The sequence below is a fragment of the Chenopodium album genome, chromosome 4 (assembly GCF_948465745.1).
Source record: "Chenopodium album chromosome 4, dcCheAlbu1.1, whole genome shotgun sequence".
Lineage (NCBI taxonomy): Eukaryota > Viridiplantae > Streptophyta > Magnoliopsida > Caryophyllales > Amaranthaceae > Chenopodium > Chenopodium album.
In genome coordinates this window covers 76568714-76585340 of record NC_137837.1, presented here as the reverse complement: position 1 = coordinate 76585340, position 16627 = coordinate 76568714, and the positions used below count along the sequence as shown (strand labels likewise).

Below are 16627 nucleotides of genomic sequence, written 5' to 3'. Positions count from 1 at the left end.
GTGAAGACAATCGATAAGCTAGCAATCTAGCATGCAACAAGCTTAATAACATGTGCGCTAAATAAGAAGTGCATGAAAAATGCTAATTTAGTCAAGTTTACTAATAACAACTAATCATAAATTAACACAAGATCCAATATTAGTATAGTACATTTTGTTTTAATTACCTAAAGACAAAACTTCGATCAAAAATAACATTGAAAGTTAATACTAGTAAATTGCAATGATCCAGTGGGGGCTGTTTGGTACACTATTGGGAAAAGGAATAATGGAATTACATTTGTGGGTAATTTTGGTAAAGACCATTAAACCACCATCTTAAACATGATTATTTCCAACTTATTGAAAACTATAATGCTAAATGGTAATAAAAGACGCCACATAATGAAAGATTTCAAATCTATGTGTTGATTGCAGGACATCTCTAATGAGCAGGATCGCGTCCTTAGCCATCACGAGAAGAACTCAAACCAAGACCTTGGAACTGCTAGCCAGACAAACGAGGGCTTGGATGCAGAAGTGTAAAATATGCAAGCTGCACGTACTCTATCCCTTTATAAGAGGGAATTTAAATGTGAGTGTAAACATGGTAACAAATAACTATGCTACTGCAGCAAGTTATTCCATGCTGCTATAAGCCTTTCGATTTCAGGGGAAACTTTGTCAATATCAATGAAGTACAAAACTCCTGATTATAGTGAAATACAACTGATCACTTGTGAATGATCTTCTCAGCGAAGATATGCAGGAAAATATGTGGGAGCTGTTGCTCCGACATACAACTAAAGATCGATTGTAAATTTGTAACCATAATTGAAGAATCAATTTGAGAGATCACTTGCTAAAAGCAAAGGTGAAACTTATATATAATCAAGGTCAAATCAAGCTACAACAAAAGTTTGCATTAAGATTAATCATGTGTACATACAACACTATCTATGGTATGACTAGCTGAACCAAATATACACCTTACATCAACCTACATATGATGTTTTTACACGAAAATTATGTACAGAAATAACATGAAAGTTAAAAAATCCTGCTGTTTGGCTAAAACCAACTAGTGTGACTCATTAACAGTTATTTGGTCTGTAATATTTTGGAGGAAGGGATGGACACTTTTCGTTCATATGTGGGTACGGATCAATGGTATTGTAACCGGGCAATTCCATTCTATATCTTCCTCGGATTTGACAAAAAGGAAGCTCCACATTATCATTGTCGTTGCACCAACTTGGAAGCCGACTTAGATCATCTTCGAAAAACTTTAGTGAGTAGGCATCCTTTATCTGCAATCAAAGCAAAACATATCAATCCTTCGTTTCACAAAGACAGTGAGAATAGAAGTCCTCAAACTTGTGCCCCGAGTTACATTAAAATATTAGCAGTTCAGCTGCCTGTTTATATTGGAGCAATTAAACGATGATCAAATCGTAAGGTAGCTGAGTGATAAAAAAATTTAAAATAAAAAAATTAAAATAAAAAAAAAAAATCTTAAGTGATGCTGTATTGTTAAAAGACCGTTGGGGCCTTATGGGGATTTTGGTGTACGCAAGGGCACTGTTACTGAATCATGCTACATATTATATGAAGCACGAGGACAGCGATTAACCCCATTAAACAGGGCCAGTTAAAAAATTTGTAGAGTGAGGATAAAAAAAACTCACAGTGAACTCAGTTGCTTGAATGGAACTAGAAAGTGGCCCAAAGAGTCCAGCTGCCTTGTATATTTGAAGAACATAAGCAACACACGAGACTGACGATCCATCTTCATAGATCCAATCATCTTGCTCAGGAATAGCAAGCAACTGATCAAAGGATGAGCCACGTTTTTCAACTTCTACAAGAACTTCAGGAAGATCAAGATCCTGCATAGAGAAAGGGTAGCCGCAAAAAAGCAAAAATCATTTACAAAAGTCAAATCCCTGTATAAATATTTTTGTAACAATTTTTTTTATTAGAGACAACATTCCATTCCTTCCCTGATTATCATAAAATAATGTTCCTTAAAAATAAAGGGTGGTAGCACACGAGGGGAAATTCAGTGGTTCAATAGAACATGCTAATCAGGAAGCAACTAATCACCGTTCACATCTTATCGATCAGTTGGGACAATAGATGAGTCAATCACAAAAACTAAGAATGAGAGACATTATGGAACATTTACCTCAGTTCCCAACCGCTTATTCAATGCTTCCTTCCACAAGTTGGCTGCATAAGCAGGCTGCATCTGATACCATATTGTCATTACAGAAGCAACCTGAAAAAAAGGAAACATAGAGATGTATAAATAAACTAAATTGTACTACTATAAAATAAAACCATCAGTCAGATCATGAATTTTGTACATCAAAAGGCCTTTAATTATGTTTATCATAAAAGTGAAATTGAAATATCTAAACGCTGAAAGTGATAAAGACATAAAAAAGACTGATAAAACTAATGGATAAACACTCCAAACAACTGATATACCTAAACACTTTCGAACTTTTAAGACACTAAAAGATTAGCTACCACTTTTCAAATAAGAAAATAACCTATTGACATAATGATAGTAATAATCTAAGATATTGTATACATAAAACATTACCACCTGTAATACCTATTACTTCCTCGTTCTATTAATATTGCAACAAAGGATGAAATTACGCATCCCAAAGCACAATTTATATGCTAAATATCTATAATTATGTAAGAGTAAAAATTGTAAAAGGTTGATATTGTGAAAGTATTTTATGAGACAAATCCAACAAGATCTCACATGACTATATTTTGCTAAAGGTATAAATCATATTATATGGTCAAACAATAGTGATGAATAGTGCAAAAAGTCCATTGTTGCAATAAAGTTAGTGATTCATAGAACGGAGGAAGTACAACATATGAACAAGTCCATGAAGTTATTTTCCAAAAAAAAAAAAAATTATGTTGCAAAAAATTAGAAAAGTCAAGGTTTATAATGATATGTAGCTAATAATGCTTATCCTACTATTCGAACTTTGACATAATAACCAATTTCTGATAAAATAAAAAGATATATACAGAAAAAAAAATATATATATATATCAATGCCTGCAACAAAATTTAAAGAATTTTCATGTTTTGATACTTACAAGTGATAATAACTAGTACACACACCATTTATCAATGTTTAATTACAGGGAATTCTCAATTCAGAGATTGTGTGGTTACAACTGTACAAGGATTAGCAGCAAACTGTGTATGCAGCTAAAAGTTGCCGCAGAGTGAACACAAATTCTTGAGCATCAAAATCAATATTCATGTTATCGTGATATGACATCAAGGATATAAAGCAGAGTATTGACAATAAATAATAAAGTAAAGTGAAAAGATGAACTCATTAGTCAAGAGTTACCCATACAAAGAATTTAAATTGGAAAGAATGGTAGGACAATTTCAAGGAATTCAATAATCCCAGAATACAAAGGACTAAGCTTAAAGAGAATGTAAGAAATATGTCATACCAGATGTGCATCCAAAGGAGGAGGATAATTCTTATCAATAGTGTCTACCCAGCTGAAAATAAGGTTATGGTAACCATATGGCTGCCCATCCATGCTTCTTGCATACTCCCAAGCAGCACTTTCATTAAATTTGGCACGTAGAGAAGGATGTAAGGGAAGCAATGCAATGTGGGGATTGGCGTTATCTTTAGTCAACTCATATTCCCACCACTCATCCCAAGTAAGCAAAGCTACAACATCTTCTCCCTGTAACATGAAATTACAAAAATTCAGTGTCAAACTGATACAAAACAAATGAAGCCAGGTAAACCTCTAAGATAACAATTAAAGTTATCAACTTATCACTAAGCAGCAAATGGTAAAATTATATTTGAGTTGATTTAGTTGATACAGACATTTATATATTCATAAAGTTTGTAAAACTCTGCAGAATCATAGCAAAATGACAGGACATCATTGATTCACCATGTTTCTCAATTAAATAGTTTTCTAAGCTGATTAAAGTTAGCATTGGAAGAAAAAATTGTCTAGACTCTAGATAACAAGGGGGGGGGGGGTTTAGTGGTGAGGATTTTATAGGATAAAGAGATGGTGAAGGAAGCGGAAATTTATGAAAATTTCCCATACTTGTACATCTTTAGCACAATGAGAAATGAGGGACTTAAGATCTCCACATTTCTCTCACCTCTCCAGTCTCAAAATCCGTCCCTACGATCATATTATTTAATTAGTAACAAGTCGATGATAACAAGCACAAGTTTCACAGCCATGTTCTAGAGACATGACTGTCCAAATCAATCAGTTTTTTTGTGGTTTTTTTGTTGTGGGGGGGGGGGGGGGGGGGACAGAAACATTTAACAAGTGTCACTAATAAATGAAGAAAAAATATGTTTCCATAGAAAAGGTATAAAATTTACACGGTTACACCACTATTTAGTTCATTCTCTGAATTGAAATTTCAAACAAGAACCAACAGTCCTCCACAAAAGTGACTAAACCCCTTGAAGCTTGAACTAGTCAACTTTTCCATTACCAGCAACTTCAGAAAAAACAGAAGTGCACAAATTCAAAAAAACTATGTACATATGAAGTTGTAGCCTTGAGATAACCATGTACAAGACACAATAATGCTCAGCATTTTACCATTTATATAAGTTTAGGGATAAATAAGTTCATTTAAGGACCAATAATTCAGGTGAATTTAGATAAGAGTCCAAAAGTTCAGATAAGCACTAGCAATTGCAATTTATAGCTAAACATACGTTCAAAATTCAAATAGATCAAGGTTAGTTCAAATGAGGGCCAATAAGTACAAATAAGAAGTTTCCAAGTTTCAACTCAAGTATCAAGAATGGAGACATAACTACACTGACCTTATCATTTTCATGTCCAGATTCTGCAACCCATAGCTTCCCATCAGAATCCCTCAAGCACACAGCACTATGACCGGCATAGGCTCCAGTGACCCACTTCTCCAGAGTCTCAAATCCACCCCAACGGCCACGAATTTTTGATATAGCAAGAAAGTCTCCGGATTGAATCTCATCAGTGGTAATGTTTGTAACCCAAGGTTTAGGGCGTTCCTCAAATGATGCCCCCATATGCTTCTTAAGAAAAGCAAGGTTAGAGTTCTCACCCCAAGCAGTATTTGTAAATAGAGGGAAGACCTCCCATAAAGCTTGCAAAGTCCCAAGCATTCCAGCTTGCAAAAGAAAAATTGAAACCCCATGTTCTTTTACCTGAAATAAAGATAGTGTCAATGAATTACTAATAACCAAGTCAAAGAGGAAGAAATGCCCAAAATGAAATGAACTCACATATTCATATTCGTTTTTATCTTCCCACTCTTTGAACTCCAGAGTATGTTCCCGAGATAGTAAATAGTAGTCCCATGTCACACGATATGGAGTTGCAAAGACATAAATGTCCATACAGGTCCAGCTATGGGCATTGCTAACCTGGTTGCATAGCAAATATAGGCGATTAATGTAATTCAGAGTTTCAAGGATCATAATCATAAGCATCTTACGGCTTACAAAACCAACATACAAAAAAGTGACAAAACCCATAATCAAAGGTTTTGACAAATGATCCTATGATAATGCATGAAGATAAAAAAAAGGAATAGAAAGCCACCTACATTCTACAAGCCTACAACAGGTCAAGAGCATATCAAGGAGGGTAAAACGTCCATTGAAAATTCCACCCATACAACACACAAAAGGCACTGTACAAGCAACAAACATGATATCAAAGAAAACATCCATACTGTAGCAGACATTAGGAGTCTTGTTCTACAAAATTAGAAGGAGCTTAGAAGCCGAGAAGGATAATACTTCTGTGTAAAAGACTAAAAGTTTAGTGATTAGTGAAGAAGCAATACCTCTGATTAGACTCCTTAATATAGACACATCAGAAAACTAGTTCACAATGTAGCTTCACAACTACTTGTAAACCACATATACTATTCAATCTTCATCACTGTTGGCAGCATTGACCGAAAATATGCAAAAAAAACCACCTGACATATGTTTTTGTAATACTATGTTTATCTATATTTTTGTGCACACCATCCTTCACCCATCCATTGAAACTCCCAATTCCCAAATTAAAACCAAATATGGATTTAAAGTCCATTCCTCAAAACTCCAGGGGATCACCAAACAGCCAATGAACCCATCTTTTTATCTTCTTTTCCCATTAGCTAACCAAATAACAGTAAACTTGAAAGTTATAAGAATACCTAAGCCAATCCCTTCTACACTATATCATTTATTGATACATTGCATATCATATGTACATTAAACATACATAAAGCCTATGTATGGGGACCCACCAAAAGTATCAAACTAGGATATAGTAATTGACACCGACATGTCTGAAGAGTCACACCCATATCTGACATAGGTATGCCAAGGAAGGTGATACAGGAGAACACATAACATAGAGACATAGAGCTAACTTAGCTATATTCACTTGTAGGCATGTAGCCACTGAACTTAATCTAAATAAAAAAAGGTTTAAGTTTATGTTCCCATGAACATATCTCTAAACTCTCATAGTTGCAGTAACATAAAGAGGTTGCTTCCAGGCATATCCAAACCGATATCTTCATATCCACAGTACTTATAAGACATTCATATAACTGCATAAGTGCATATGTATAAATAATGCCACAACTGATCGCAAAACAGAAACAACTAAATTACTACTACAAGAGCGACAATGCTATAATATTTTGCAAATTGCTCCACTGTTACAGTAAAACAAGCCATGATATAATTGTTTTCACTCATTGAGTTATAGTCCTTCTGTTGAATTGTATATGCCCTACATTTCATAATAATATTGTACAACTTTTCGAAATTCTAATTATGACCTGTGGTGTTCAGTAGAAGATTAGGAAGAACAACATTCCTTTCCCTTCCCTCCAAAATTACTCCCCTCGCTTTCTCTCCCTCCAAAAATGCGATCCAAACACAGTATGGAAGGACATATCACTGGCGAGGAAGATAAGGAAAAGATGATAGCCTAGTATTAATATATCTTTTGCATTTGATTGGTTCTCTCCCCATATTCCTAGCTCTAACTCCACTTCTCCCCGCTTTCGCTTTGCTTCCCCCCACCCCGTTTCTCTCAACTTAAATATTCAATCTCCATTACTCTCCAAACAAAACTCCATGGATTCATCAAACAGCCAATAACCCATTCCCCTTCCCTTTTTTCCCCCATTCAAACCTAATCAAACAGTTCCAAATATCTCATCTTTAACCGCACTACTCCATTCACCAGGCTCCCACAAAACTTCACAAATGAAGTAATTCAAAGTAAAATTACACGCACAAACACATGCCTTAGTTTTCAAATTCATTTAAATTATAATTAAGCAATCAAAACGAACACCAAATTCAACTAAAATTATACAGTATTCTTCATCAATCAATTTCAGCTAAATTCACAATATACCCACTTGCCAATATTAAACAGAAGTTCAGGAACAAAAACAAATTAATCCTACTGAAGTTCATATGCAAACAAAAACACAACATACACACATGCCAACAAAAAAAGAAATCAATTTCATTCAAAAAAATAACAACTCAATCAAATTGAAGTCCAAATTCACAAAACCCACATAGCAAAACCTCAAATATCACTCAAAATTGATTTTAAAAAAAAATTTGATACAAACCTTAATATGAAGGGTACCCCCACCAAATTGACTACCACTTTTATTGTGAAATTCAAGCCAAGCAGTATTCTCATAAAAGCAAGCCCCTTTCCAATCCAAGCTATTATTGGAGGAAGAAGAAGCGGCCCCCACAAAAGTCGGCAAAAGGTCAACCGCCCGGTTCAGGGTTTTAAGAACCTGCCATGAAACCTCTTTAGGAAGAAGAGGAAGAACATCAGAGGGGTAAAATGGGGCTTTAAGGGTGTTTGAAGTGGGGAAAAAGATGAGAAGAAAGAGGAGAGAGAAAATCGAAAAGGGCGTGTTTGACATGGTTGTTAAAATTGAAGGTTTCTTGACTTCATCAATGGAGTTTTGTGAATTTATATGTGAAAGTGGGTTCGTCCAAACACGCCATTGTTAGTTTGATGTAAGATTGAAAGATTCAGAAGTTTGGAGGGGTTAAACGGTGACGTTTTGGGGTGAGATTCTTTGTTACGGATCCGAATATACGGAGATTTTTTGTTGTGAACGAGTGCCACGGGCCCACGAGACATGAATGGGTAGCTTATTGTAGAAAAAAAAAAGGGTTGGTTTGGAAATAACGGCTTGTTTCGTTGTGATGACAAAGAATAATGTGGATGACAAAGGATGGATATCGAAATGATTAACTAATTTGATTGGTTAAAGTGTTAAGAGCGTGGTATATTAGAATGAGGAAGTACTATTTGAATGGTCAATAGTACTATTTGATCATTTAGTGGTACTAATGATCATCCAATGGTACTCTATAAATTAAGCATATGCATTTACATGTAAAGACCTTATGCCTCTCGTTATGCATTTACTCATACCTCACTAACCTCCCTTTGGAACGGGCCGCAATACTATTGTAATATTTAATGGAGTTTTATCCTAAAACCTAGCGATTGTGATCGGATTTTTTTTCTGATATTGTTTGACATTATAATATAACTAATGTAACTCTGCAACAAAATAATAATAATAATAATAAGCATTTAAATAATTTAACTTAAAGCATACTTAAAATTTTTTACCAGTATATTGTACTTGACGATTTGTCTCATGTCTTGAATATCATGCTTCAAAGCTTTAACCAACTAAGGGTCTTTTCTCATACGATTGTTTTCAGTTCAGCTCCTAATTTCCTTCTCTTATAAAATATATTCAATTCAGTTAAGTTCAGCTCCTAATTTCCTTCTCTTATAAAATATTCAGTTCAATTCAGCTTTAATAAGTTCAGTTCAGTTTAGTGAATGAGAACAAAAAAAAAATGTTACTTGATCATCCACTATAAGAGTATGTACTTGTATTTGATATAATTTGAGTACATAAAGTATAATACTAACTACAGACAAAGGTACTCCGCAGTTTGTAAATGGTGAAGGTGAAGGCGAAGGCAAAGGCAAATACAAATGTAACAAACTAGTTGTTATAGGGGCTTGAATACTGACCAATTACAAACAGAATTAATCAAAAATTCTATTCTCTTAATTAGTACTTTCTCCGTCCCTTAATATAAAGTCTCTTTCTAGCATTTAGTACTCACATAATAAAGAGAAAGAGACTTTTAATTTAGGGACGGAGGGAGTACGGAATATTTAATTTTATAAAAAAAAAATTATTTACTCTAAAAAAAATTCTTCAATGTTTAAAGCTAAGATATAAGAAGATAGTATATGCAAGCATTTAATTTGTTAATTTCTACGCCGTATTCTCTTTATTACATCTTGAACATTCATACCTTAAAAGTTAAAATACATAGTGTGAATGTGTGATCTTTCTATTAAAAAATAAATAAAATACATAGTGTGATTATAAAAAAATCTTAATACAATATCTTTGAAAATATAATGATCCACTTAATTGACATGCTCCTCGTATATAATATACGTAGTATATACTTATTTTCAATTTATATATTTAAAAAAAAAAAAAAAAAAAAAAAGAAAAGAAAAAAAAAAGGTATTCTGTTAACAAGAATGAATTAGACAAGTTTTACTCACAACTTCTCAAGAATCAAGACTCAAGAGTATACTTCCTCCTCGATCCTCATAGTTGGTTTTACTTTAATTCTTTAAATAACTAAAATAATGAAGATTCACTTCTCTTAAATATGTAAGTTTATAAATTTTGATTAAAAATTTACACTCTAGCTAAATTAATAAAGATTCCCTTCTCTTAATTATGTAAGTTAAAATTTTTAATTAAGTGCATTTACCAGGCCAATTTCATTCTTATATTTTTTGACAGGATTAATTTTAATATATATTTTTTTCATTTCTAAGCTAAAATCAATAATTTTATAATCTATTAATGGAAGAGAAAAATGCCAACATACCAAATATACATTATAGACCTAATTTGTGTTTTCTCTTTCTTTTAAAAGTTTGATACTCGATCTCAAGAACTATGTCCACTAGCACTACTATAAATATGAAGTATTTCTTCAATAATTTCGTCATAAAATACAATAAAATACTCTACATTATAATCTGTGCTTTTAAAAAATATTATAGTATGATGAAGACTAATTCATCTACTAGTATTATTGTTCTCTCAGTTTTCTTGTTCGCCATATTATGCGGTAATTACTTATTAATTTGCTTACAAATTATCGTCCTTTTGTGATAAAAATGAGCATATGTACTTTAATATGCATGTAGTATGGACTAAATTTGTGTTTTAATAACATTAACACGTAATTTTGCACTTGTTTAATTTGTTCGTTTTTCTTTTTCATTTGCTATGTTTGTTTTAATGTTATGCACATATTTGACCATTATCACATGTTTTGAAATCAGGAACAATCACAAGTGCGGAAGCTAAACGTACAAGAGTGATATTGCCCGATGAAATAGTCATCAATGCTCCACTTTGCTTCAAGGTTAAAGATTGCAATACAAGTTGTAGTGATATTGATCCTTATTGCAAGGACTCAACATGTCGACAATACACCGATGGGTCACATTTATGTTGTTGCAGATCTTCACCCTTACTTCCACCCAAAAACTAAGGAATTACACGTAGTTAATAAATTATTTACACTTATAAATTCCTTTTATCACTAATAATTATGTGATGATATATATAGACTTTTAAATAAATGATAGTCTTTTTATCTTTGAAGTTTTATTTATTTGTTAGTTCAATGCAATTTTGGTTATATATTGGATATTATATTGGTATTACATTGATGTGAATCATGTGAGTTGCAGATTACAAAATTTAGTGAACCAATTAATATTTAATTACAACAAAACAATGCCCGATTCATTATATATTATTGAACTGTTGGCAATTATATTTTGGCCTTATAATACATGAAATTAGCAAATAGCAATTAGAGAAAATTGTGAAAAATGACTTTTTAAGTGGTCGACTTTTTGAAAAATGACCTTTTAAGTGAAAATTTGTGAAAAAAATGACCTTTTAATTTGTATTTTGTTTGAATGGGTACTTGAATTGGGTGAGCTTGCATGGTGGTCAACACCGGAGATTCGGGGTTGACTATCATGTATTAGTATAAAAATCAAAAAAATTCCCGGGGTTGACTATCATGTATTAGTATAAAAATCAAAAAAATTCCCAAATTTCCATCATTTCTCGACCGAACCCTTTCATGTAATATTCTCACGGAAGTCGGGAAAGGGTTTTTTTTTTTTTTGAAAATAAGTCATGTGATTAATATGTGATAGTGAACACAGCCGGAGCTCTAAGATTTACCACCTCGCAAGCTGACACAAGCACCCCATATAAACAAAATATAACTTAATAAAAGATCATTTTTCACTTAAAAGATCCTTTTTCAAAAAGTCGATCATTTAAAGGTCCTTTTTTACAATTTTCTCTGGCAATTACATGTAATATAATATATATGTTTAATTTATCCATGATGACTTGATTTCCTAGCTCTTAATTAAAAAAAAAAAATTATATATCATAATGCTTATTGTAAATTATACACAATATATTCACTAAACACATAGATAGTACTATTCACGAAAGTTTTGATTCACAAATTTTTTATATCTTTGAATAAAATATTATTTTTAAGTGTATATTACCTTTTTTTTTTTTTTTTTTGAAACAAGTAAGTATATATTACTTTGTTTATCATAAATATAATTATAATTCCATATATTTAAATATGACAATAATTCACAATTTATACCTTCAAATCTCTTCAATATATTTTACTTAATTAAGTTTGTAATAAAATTAAAAAATGATGAAGGTCTAAAATATATAGTCATAATAAAAAAAAAATCATGTATGTTATTGTACCATTAATACAATTATTTATTATTACTTCCTCCATTTTCATAAACTCACTAAATTATATGTAACTTTATAGTAACCTTTCTCTAAAAAAAAAAAAATAGTAACCTCAAGTTTAAAAGTGACCCTTTTTCATTCGAAATGAGATGTTCTTGGTAATAATTTATCAAATATATACAAGATATATTTTTGTTTAAAAGCTAATTTAACAAGCAAGATCCAAATTAATAAAATGGAATTATTATTCCAAAGGAATGGTTCAATACATAGTTTTAAAATATCTATTTGGTTATAAGAAGAAAGTCAATATTGATATATCATTGAACTAAAATGTATATATAGGTTAGGCTCGTGCGATGCACGATTTTAACAATAATTTTTTGGCTTATTTGTGTGTAAAATGTAATTGTAGTACAAATAATTTAAGTGATTTATAATACATTAAAGAATTAATAAATAGTGAAACCCCAGCATATTCATACAATCTATGAGAGTGAGGGATAGCTCAAGTGGTTAGAGCTTTCCTCCCATTTTCAGATGATCTTGGGATCGATTCTTAGGGTTCGTTCACATTTACTTAATTTCAGTTCAGTTCAGTTCAGTTCAGTTCAGTTCAGCTCCTAATTTCCTTCTCTTATTAAATAGGGCATGTTCACATTTATTTAATTTCAGTTCAGTTCAGCTCCTAATTTTCTTCTCTCATAAAATATTCATTTCAGCTCAGCTCAGTTCAGTTCACTTCAGCTCCAATCAACTCAGTTCAGTTCAGTTCAATTCAGTAAATGTGAACATGTCCTTACCACCGCCCTTGTGGCTCTCTAAACACCAAAAAAAAAATTAAAAAAATAAAAAAAAATCATACAATCATGTATTTATTTTAAATAAATGATATTCCTTTTATTTTTATTGTAGTGAGCTAGCTCACCATTGTGAAAAAAGTAAATGAGTTACTCAAGTTAATGGAATATGATGTGGAAGAATTAAAATTGGAGAGAGAAATTTTGAGCTACTCCACCAATGTGGTTGCTTTAAGGGCTATGTATAAATAGCTAAAAGAGAAAAATATTAATGAAATACATACATAATTTGCACTAATTTGCGGGTAATCTTGTCATGCATTTCTAATCTAATGTTCCCTCCGTTTTTAAATATTTGCTCCTTTTCACCATGTGCAGAGTTTTAGAAGAAATTGGAGAAAGTTATAAAATATGAAAGTATTGGGGTAGGTACATGAAAGAATAAAAAAATTGTAAAAAGCGGAAGTAGTTGAGAGAATTGGAGGAGAGAGAATATGAAATTAATAAAATATTATTTATGTTGGGTCCACTAGTTGAATGAAATGAGTTAAATGTTGTAAAAGCTTTTCAAATAATAGAATGGAACAAGTATGATCGGAAATGAAAAGTGGAGCAAGTATTTAAAATTGGAGGGAGTATTGTATCAAATAAGAAAAGATATTTAATGCTTATTTGTAGACAAAAGTTAGAGAGAAAAAGTGGAAAAAAGTAGAAAATATTTACAAAAATCAAGGGTAATTTAGGAAATATAATGAATAGAGTTAAAAAAAAAGTGAGGGTGTAATAGTCTTTACATAGTATCCCAAAATAGAACATGAACAATATTTTGGATCTTCAAAAAAGGAAAACATGAACTATATTATGGGACGGAAGGAGTAATTAATATGAAAAAACAAATTCAAAAGCTAAAATCATTAAAGTAATAAATTCTCGCACACATCGCGAGAATTATGCAAGATTTTATTACTACCTCCGTTACAGGTTATGTGCAACGATTAGACGTTTTTCCTCTTTGCTTTATGTCAAATCGTTGCACATAACTTGTAACGGAGGTAGTACTTTTCAACGATCGTAACTTTGATAAAGGAAACCCTAATTTGATTTAATTTTTTGTATTAATTTAGATTTCATTTGTAGATAATGGATGACTTTTTATTAATGAATTGATTTGTTTCAAAAAAAAAAAGTAATAAATTATACACATATCATTGACCAATTAATTTCTTCTAAAAAAGAAATGAAACAAGACAAAAATCAAGCTTTTTGATACTTTATTTTTATTTATTTTTTTTGACAAGAAGAACTGTAAAACAAACAAAATTCAAAAGGAAAAATATAAAAGCTGACAGCACCTTGTTGTCGTGGCCAACCAATGAACCGGGGTAAGCCAAGGATGAGGGACCTTCCTAATTCTGCACACATAAAGGATCAAAATAATAGATTGGATATCACAGAGCAACCATCCCGCAGAAAGAGGAACAAACCCTGAACTAGATAACAGGGATATCAAAGCAGAACAGTTGGTGTACATAAGAATTCGATTGAAACAAATCAGTAGCAAATGTGAAAGAAATCCTTACAAAGTTTACTTTCAAAATATCGTTTCGTTTTTTCATTTTAAGCTAACTCCCATTTTGTTCAACAAAGTTTCACTTATTTCATAATTAATAATTTTAAATAAGTTTAGATAATTCTTGTTAAATTCAGATGGAAAAATGGAAACTATAAATCCAACCTTTGCACGATCTGACAATAAAAATCCAATCTTCCATTAATCTCATAAAAATCCAACATTTATACCTCACTTTCTTTAATTTGACAGATCCATTACCTGTTGATAACCGATTTTTGTAAGTTATGTGCCACGTGTCAATCATTGATTGGTCAATTATTTTTTTAATCATTAAAAAACCAAAAAAATTAAAAGAAAAAAAAAATCAGAAAAGCCAACCCCACCTCCTGACCACCCCATCCCCACCACCCCATCCCTACCGCCCACCGTCGCACCTGCTCCAAAGCAACCACCAGCCGCCGCACCTTCTCTAAAGCAACCACCAATTCCCCTACCACCACTACCACCTTCCCCTACCACCACTCCCTCTCCCCCTCCCTCCCCTGCGCGCAACCACTCCCTCTCCCCTTCCCTCCCCTGCGCGCAACCTCCCCTCCATCCCCCTCCCCCTCCCCTGTGTGAAACCTAGCCCCTATCAAACCCCAATCGACAACGACCCTAAACCGACCCTAAACGCAAGCCCTAACCTCCACGAACCCAGTTGCCTACCCCAACTTCCACCATTATTAAACCCCAATCAACGGCGCGGCGACCCTAAACCGACCCCATACCCTATCCCGGACCGCCTCGTTTGGGAGGACTACGTGATGCTTGTGGTTGGGCGTTGGTTTGGGAGGAGAGATAGTGGAGGAGGAGGAAGAGGGTTTCGGTTTCGAGTTTGGGTAGGGCGGGTAAGTGGTGGCAGAGGTGGTGGACTGGTGGTGGTGTAGAGAGGAGAGAGAAAGAAGAGGAGTGAGAAGGAAAGTGAGAATTTTTAAAAAAAAAAAAAAAAATTAACCTGTTTAACAGATTAAAGGTCAAATGGATTTGTCAAAGAAGGTGGGGTATAGAAGTTGGATTTTTATGAGATTAATGGAAGGTTGGATTTTCAATGTCTAACCACCAAAAGGTTGGAGTTTCCATTTTTCCAATTCAGATTTGATAAGTACAACAAAAATTCTATTCGAATAAAGGGTTACCTAGAGGCAATCAGAAATTTGGGCCAAATTGAGCCTTAACATCATATCTCATGCCCATCACGCAAAAAAGTATCAAATTTGTCGGGTCAAAGTGTGTTTTTGGGGTTTTTTCAGGGCACGTTTGAGATTTAACTTAATAATTGATGTGTTTTTAAGATTATCCAAACCCGCTCAATTTTTTGGACCAAATTGAGTTGGGTTAGCGGGTCGGGCTGTGGTTGAATACCTCTAGGCCAGGTTATCCATCAATTATGTGAACAATTATAATAAAAATTAATAAGGTTCCATATAAGTTTAGATAAGATAAGATTGGATAAGATAAGATAAGATAAATATACATAAGATAGAAGTTTATTTAAATAAGTAAAAACAGGTTAATAGAATATCGCTTCACACATTCATTAGTGTTCAATTTTTATTAGTTTTGAATATTAGCATTTAATTTGTTTGTGAAGTTCTTGAGCATGAAAATTTCTACATTGTTGTCCCTCTTTTTGGTGATACTCTTTGTCACTTCTCATGGTAAGTTTTAAGGAGCATTACTTATTATTATTATTATTATTATTATTATTATTATTATTATTATTATCTCAAAAACAAACTCATACAACCTATAAAAAAAAAAATTATTATTATTATTATTATTATTATTATTATTGTTGTTATTATTATTATTATTATTATTATTATTATTATTATTATTATTATTATTATTATTATCATCTTTAACGATTTATGTTAGCCAATTTATTTTGAAACTAAGATGTTGTACTATGATAAATATATTTTTTTAATAGGGATATCAAATCAAGATCATTTAGATCCTTCTAAGTTGGCTTTGAAACCCCAAGCAGAGATTCTCGATCAACATCACAGATGTTATATGCTTCAAAATTGTGACAGCGGGTGCACTTTCTCCCCCCCTTGCGAAAAAGATAAGTGCTTTAGGGTTGGCCCAGGGCTGTTTTCTTGTTGCTGTAATGACTAGAAATTTTATTTTTAGATTTTCACCTTTATTTTTAGCTTCTCAAAGATCATCTGAATAATTTTTTTAAAAAAAAATTACAATGCGTTTTTGTGTCCGGGTGGCTACATTATATGACTGCTTGTAAAAGAAAAAATTA

General features: G+C 32.5%; 1 protein-coding gene across 1 annotated transcript; it reads right to left on the bottom strand.

Moving 5' to 3' along the window:
* Window positions 1-884: 884 nt before the first annotated feature.
* LOC145627338 (uncharacterized) lies at window positions 885-8190 on the bottom strand. Its single transcript, XM_081679730.1, has 7 exons — window positions 7678-8190; window positions 5303-5443; window positions 4859-5224; window positions 3486-3731; window positions 2168-2260; window positions 1668-1868; window positions 885-1289 (listed from the first exon to the last, which is right to left on the bottom strand). The coding sequence occupies exons 1-7, from the start codon at window positions 7984-7986 to the stop codon at window positions 1074-1076; spliced, it is 1572 nt and encodes a 523-aa protein (XP_081535856.1). The 5' UTR covers window positions 7987-8190; the 3' UTR covers window positions 885-1073.
* Window positions 8191-16627: the final 8437 nt, after the last annotated feature.

What these genes read in the sequence shown, in the direction of transcription:
- LOC145627338 (XM_081679730.1), bottom strand. Translation starts at nt 7,986, where the DNA reads ATGTCAAACACGCCCTTTTCGATTTTCTCTCTCCTCTTTCTTCTCATC. An exon ending in GGGGTACCCTTCATATTAAG is followed by an intron (nt 5,444 to 7,677) that starts GTTTGTATCAAA and finishes CTATGCAACCAG; the next exon opens with GTTAGCAATGCCCATAGCTG. An exon ending in CTCCTTTGGATGCACATCTG is followed by an intron (nt 2,261 to 3,485) that starts GTATGACATATT and finishes CCTTTTTTTCAG; the next exon opens with GTTGCTTCTGTAATGACAAT.